Source organism: Helianthus annuus, chromosome 11 (genome assembly GCF_002127325.2).
Source record: "Helianthus annuus cultivar XRQ/B chromosome 11, HanXRQr2.0-SUNRISE, whole genome shotgun sequence".
Classification (NCBI taxonomy): domain Eukaryota; kingdom Viridiplantae; phylum Streptophyta; class Magnoliopsida; order Asterales; family Asteraceae; genus Helianthus; species Helianthus annuus.
The window spans coordinates 153,980,378-153,986,428 of record NC_035443.2 but is presented as its reverse complement, the minus strand read 5'-3'; the positions used below and the strand labels follow the sequence as shown (position 1 = coordinate 153,986,428).

The 6,051-nt window shown below is 33.4% G+C and overlaps 1 protein-coding gene across 1 annotated transcript; it reads left to right on the top strand.

Moving 5' to 3' along the window:
- Positions 1-294: 294 nt before the first annotated feature.
- LOC110890812 (protein IQ-DOMAIN 1) lies at positions 295-4,281 on the top strand. The gene is made up of 6 exons (XM_022138463.2): positions 295-493; positions 1,685-1,786; positions 1,916-2,044; positions 2,143-2,370; positions 2,980-3,093; positions 3,868-4,281. Exons 2-6 carry the CDS (start codon positions 1,712-1,714, stop codon positions 4,129-4,131), a joined length of 810 nt encoding a protein of 269 aa, XP_021994155.1. The 5' UTR covers positions 295-493; positions 1,685-1,711; the 3' UTR covers positions 4,132-4,281.
- The last annotated feature ends 1,770 nt before the right edge of the window (positions 4,282-6,051 follow it).

Sequence of the window (6,051 nt, the reverse complement as noted above, 5' to 3'; positions counted from 1 at the left end):
TAATAATAATAATAATTATTATTTTCATAACAACAACGAACTTTCCAATAAATAATGTAATTTGGAGCACGACATCAATGATGTGACAAACAATATTGTCAAATTATAATGTTTCTCTCCTAACCCACCAACCACAATCATAAAAATCATACCAATTTGGTTAATTAATTATTGTTAACCAAATACAATCATAATAAAGATTCTTAACAAGATACATCATACATTAAACTACATCTCAATGATTTGGCATCCTGTTGTGTGTTGTACCTTCAAACTAATGAGATGGTAAGAGTATCAATGTTTGATGTAATAAGTGAGCTGCAGTAATGGGCCATAGCAATTGCCAAAAATACCCCCCATCCCCACCACCTATTTCTTCTTCTTGTCTACCCCTTTCTCCAAATGTTATTATTTCATTTTTGCTCTTGTTTTAGGTTCTTCATATTTTGTGGGCATCCAAGAAACTAAATTTGGAAAAAATCTTGAGTTCCTGGTATGTCAGTTTCAATTTTTTTTTCAATTTTTTTTATTTTTGGTTTTCATTAGTGACATGATTGAATTGGATATAATTCTGGGTTTCTGCTATATTTCCCATTTATTTGGACTAGGTTTATCTAGTTAAGAAGTAAAATTCAAATATAGTTATGTTTGTTGCTACTAGTATGAAGTAGTTGACTCTTGATAATTAAAGGATTACTTGACTAGTATGGTTCTTTACTCACACTTTTCTTTGGTTTGGGTACTCTACTACTTCCGGAGTTTCGTGTCTCGCTAAACTTAACTTGACGGGCTAAACAGGCCACTTTGTACTTGGTCTGTGACGGATCTATTGCTATTGGTCACTAAAGTGGCATGGTAAACTCGTCACCCGAGGTTTAGTGACCCATTTTCAATTTGGGTATATACTAATTTACTTATATTTAATATGGGTCACTAAACTTTACAGTGACTAGTTAAACAGGTCACTTAATACTTGGTCCGTGAGGGATTTATTGCTATTGGTCAGTAAAGTGACCACTTAACTCGCCACACAAAGTTTAGTGACCCACTTTTATACAATAAAGTAGAGTACCTAAACAAGAAAAGAAAAGTTCTGAGAAGTGTTAGTTAACCCCATAACCTAAAACAAATTATAATAAGATAACACTTTGATTTGGGTACTTTCCTACTTTATTTTTATTTCAATATTGGTCACAATACTTAATGTGACCGGTTAAATAGGTCACTTGATACTTGGTCCTTGACGAATCTATTGCTATTGGTCGTTAAAGTGGTTTGTTTAACTCGTCACACGAGGTTTAGTGACCCACTTGCTTACAAAATAGTCAACTACCCAAACTGAAAAAAAAAGTTCTAAGATGCGTCAACTAAACCTACGCGCGAAATTTATCATATTATCGCAATGATCGATTGCTTGCATATTAGATGATCATATGTATCTTTTTAAGTTGAATGCACTAGTGTAACCTACAGTTAGTAATGCTCCAAAAAATATATGCATATTGACTTTTGAAAGTCATTGGGGGTAGCTATCCAACTCCTAAATTAATGAGGATTTAAAAAGATATTAATTAAAAAAAGTTGTTTGATGAAGATGGTTCAACTATATTCATTAATGTTGTTTTTATTTTCTTGCTCCAAATGTATTGAATCTTTTTTTGTGCATATGCTATTTGTTATCTAGGAGCATAAAGCAAGTGCAGCATCAACAATGGGATCTGGGCATTGGTTGAAAATTATAATCACCTGTAGTAAAGCAAGGAAATCAAAATCAAACAAAACGAAGGTATGCCGTATTCATAATCTTGTGATCGCGGTTTCAACTTTAAAGCTTTCACCTTTTGCAAATGAAAAAGATGTTGATGTAGTGTCTTTATAAATCAAGTTTCTATTTTATTTTATTTTATTTGGACAGGGTTTTTCTGTACCGGAATCGTATAATTTGGAATCCCAGCCTCAAGAAAAATCAAAAGCTACTGTCAATGACATTGCTCGTGAGAATATGGCTGCAATTCGGATCCAGACTGCATTCAGGGCGTTTAAGGTAAAAACTCTAACAACGATCGGTTATTTCAACTATTTTATATTCACTAATCTGGAAAGAAAAAGAAACTAACTGTTAAAACAATTTTCTATAACAAGGCAAGAAAGGTTTTAAGGCATTTGAAAGGAGTATCAAGATTGCAAACCCTTACACGAGGCGATTTTGGCAAAAAACAAGCGTCAAACACGTTGACCAATCTACAAACATGGACCAAGGTGCAAGCCCAGATAAGAACGCGCAGAAAACACATGGTTGAAAATGGAGGAATCCGGCGCAAGAAGTTAGAAAGTCAGTTGAAGCTTGAGACTAAGCTCCATGATCTAGAGGTGAAACATATCTTTACACTACATTATTTTTTAGTTATTCATTACATGTTTTAATTTAGTTTTTGTAATGATATATCACAGTTTACTACTTATTTATTTTTATTAGAAAGAAAAAGACAAAAGTGTTTGGTTGAAATTTCGGCTGAATGATGTCGTAAGCCTGGCAAAAGGGGCGGGTCGGGTGGTGGCGGCGTGTGTGATGGCGAAGGTGGTGGTCAGTGGCAGAGCTTGAACAAAAGATCAGTGGGGGCCGGACTCTTAAAAATCCAATATTTCACACTACAAAAAAAGTCGGAAATTCTCAGTAAAATTAACACTACGAGCGAAAAATTAGTGGGGGCCGGAGCACTCATGGTAGTGATGGCCCATATGAACCTGTTCATAGTTAGCTAGTTTCATAGGAGTGACCCGTTTTGACCCATAGTATAATTTGAGTGACCAAAATCAACACATTTAGCTAACAAAAGTTTTCATAATCCACCCATATATTTAAGAATGGGTCATGATTTCCACGTGTGAATTTAAGCGTTATTCGCTAACCTACATTTGCCCGTTGTACTTGTATAATATGCATATAGCTAATGATGGAGTTTTGAGTAATTATTCCAGGTGGAGTGGAGTGGCGGTTTTGATACGAAGGATGAGGCTCTTGCAAGGATACAACAGAGAGAAGAAGCAGCAGTAAAGCGTGAGCGCGCTATGGCATATGCCTTCACTCATCAGGTCACATACCCATGTACCAATTCTATTATTTTTGGGTCAAGAAACATTCTTGATTAAGTTAACCACAACCGATAGTTTCATTTTTATTTGGGTAGGACTTTAAACACATGATCAAGACTGGTTCTCAAAAGACAATTGGTGTCCAATGATTTTTAGTGTATATTAAACCCGAAACAAAATTTATAAAATTGGTTACAAAATAAAAAATAAACTTTATTTGCCTTTTCTTTTCTTATAAAGAAAGCATTTATGGAAATGAGTCAAATCACAGTGATTTTATTAGAGATGCTAAAAGGTTCGTGTTCACGGATTGACAAGTCGAACCGAAACGACACGTACCTGAAAATCATGTCACACACATGAAGACGAACACAACTCGTTTAACTTGAAACAAAGAACTTTATTTCATTTGTATTTCCATATCAATATTTTAAAAGTCTAGGTTTACATATTATTTTTTGATTTTTTGAAGCAATTATGGTTAAAAAGGTCAATCTATTTTCAAACTTTTAAATTTTGGAGTACATAAATACCCAAATAATTTAAATTATTACATAAACCCATTCTATAAAAAAAATAAACAAATGGGTTAAACGGGTCAATCCATGAAGTCACGAACCCACCAGGTTGATATAAACACGATCCTTTTAGCTAAACATTTTCCCAGAACTGACTTGAACCCGTTTAGACTAAACCCAAACTAATGAAAGTTATATTAGGTTCATATCATGTCAGAAATAAACACCCTTATTTTTTTTTATCATTAATTTGCAGTGGAGGCCAAATTCGAAATCGAATTTAGGCCCAAAGGATTCAAAACTTGCCAATGCATATTGGGACTGGAGTTGGATGGATAGATGGGTTGTTTCTCAGCCATGGGAAAAGAGAGTCCTGGGTGAGTTGACTCCAAAAAAAGTCAACAGCCCTGCAAACAAAGCCCCTAAAAAATCACCAAAGAAAACTTTGAGAAACAGAAAGCTATCTTATGGGTCAGCCACAAAAGTTGAAGATGCAAACAACAAGACAGAAACTGCATGATGATCTAATTTTGAGTTTATGTGTTGGCAAACAAATACATTGCATCTTGTGTATATTTTGTAAAGTTATTTTCTATTTATGTTGTAAAAAGTTGCAGAACATAATGTTTGATTGTCATTTTTTTCATAATGTTATAGTTTGATGTGTAAACGATTTTGTTTTATCTAGACTAAGCCCGGTAAAACGGGTGGGTCGGCTATTGAGTGGAAACGGATTCGGGAGGAAACGGTTTATGATCAAAATGAGTTGGGTCAAAATGGGTTCGCCTTGACATTGATAACTTCAAAAAGAAAAGAAAAATATCATAATGGGCCACTTGCTATATTTGCAAGTGACCATATTTACTTTTATGGTGGCTAGTTGCGACGGATGAATGTGGCAATGACGATGGAGGGACATGACACCACTAAGCCAAACGCCCTTTAGTCACCGATTTCTACCTATTTTAAATTATTCTTTTATAGTAACCAAATTGATCAAATTGTCCGAGTCTCCATTGTATGTTATAAAAGCCAACTTGTGTTTGATAGGTTACTATATATAGTATATCCAACTTGTGTTTGACAGGTTAATTCAAAAGGGATATATTTTCAAAAAAAGTTCAAATGGGATATGCCATTCCTAGACAGCTAGACCTAGACTCTAAGTTGGTCACAATACTAAGAAGCACACACCATTCTTTAGGGTCTTGATTTATCAGTTATGTCATTAATTTTTCCATTGATGCTTCATAACATTTCCATCCCGTTATTTATCTCCGTCTCTAAAAAACCATCTTCTTTAAATTTTTCTCTAAATTGATTTATTATAAACTTTTACGCAACGAATTCGAGTCAAGATGAGTCCGTGTCATAACCGTACATCTAAAAATGATCATTTTAGTTCGGTTAGGCAAAATCTAAAATAAAACATTGTTTTGAACTAGTCACAAAACAAAATAGTGTTCTAAACTTTCTATAGATAATAAGGAAGCATAAAAATATGAATAAATAAGCATCTAATTAAGCCGGTTCCAACTACAAAACATCAAACTAAACCATTTCTATTGCTTATTAGCTAAGAGATTCTCTTAATCGGTTTAGTTCAACTAAATGAAATTAAATTAGTTTCCATGTTAAATCTCAATCTATTAACATTTTCGTTTGATGGGTCTATGTATGACCTTGTGTTAAATAATTTTTTTGGTTAAAATAAAAGTCATACCTTAAGTAATGAGACCTCTACAACAAGTTTTGATAGTATCTAACTGGTGTGTTGATGCCCCAATTGATCTTATTGCATATGCATATATCAGGTATTAGAAATGATCAACTGTAATTTCTGAACAAAACTAAAAAAATAATCAAATATCAAATCCACTTGTTGAGAATTAGAAATAACGCATACACAAGTTGCATACAATTCCTTTCATTTGGAAAACAAAGAGGCGTAATATTGCGCACACTGGCTAAAGTACTACGGTGATCCAAAAACTTCATCCCCATTGTTGCAATTTATCGAATAAATTGAGTGCCCGCACCATCAATACAAACATTTTCAGGTTAATGAGATATCCAAAGTTTCTCACCCACAAGTTACAGATCCAGGTCTTAAGTTTTCTTCAAAAAAAACCGAGCCCAAACAAGATTGTAAAATTTCTAATAAGCCGAATCTGAACTTCAAACGTAGAACTCGAACCAATTTGAGTTAGATCCATATCGAGCCAAGCTTGAATTCGAGCTTTCTAAAAATTACAGCTACTTCTATTGTGTTAAAGATACTTCTTAGTATGATTAATTAATTTACTGATATAGCTACTTCACTTTTAATTTATTATTTTAAATTTAAAAATATAAGATACTCAATGACCTAAAAACACAAATAAATGTATTTTTTTTTCTAAAATACAATGGACTAAAAACACAAAAATATGTTGTTTCT

Coding starts and splice junctions, on each gene's coding strand:
- LOC110890812 (XM_022138463.2), top strand. CDS start 1,712: ATGGGATCTGGGCATTGGTTGAAAATTATAATCACCTGTAGTAAAGCA. Junction 2,045..2,142: donor CTGCATTCAGGGCGTTTAAG/GTAAAAACTCTA, acceptor TTCTATAACAAG/GCAAGAAAGGTTTTAAGGCA. Junction 3,094..3,867: donor CATATGCCTTCACTCATCAG/GTCACATACCCA, acceptor ATTAATTTGCAG/TGGAGGCCAAATTCGAAATC.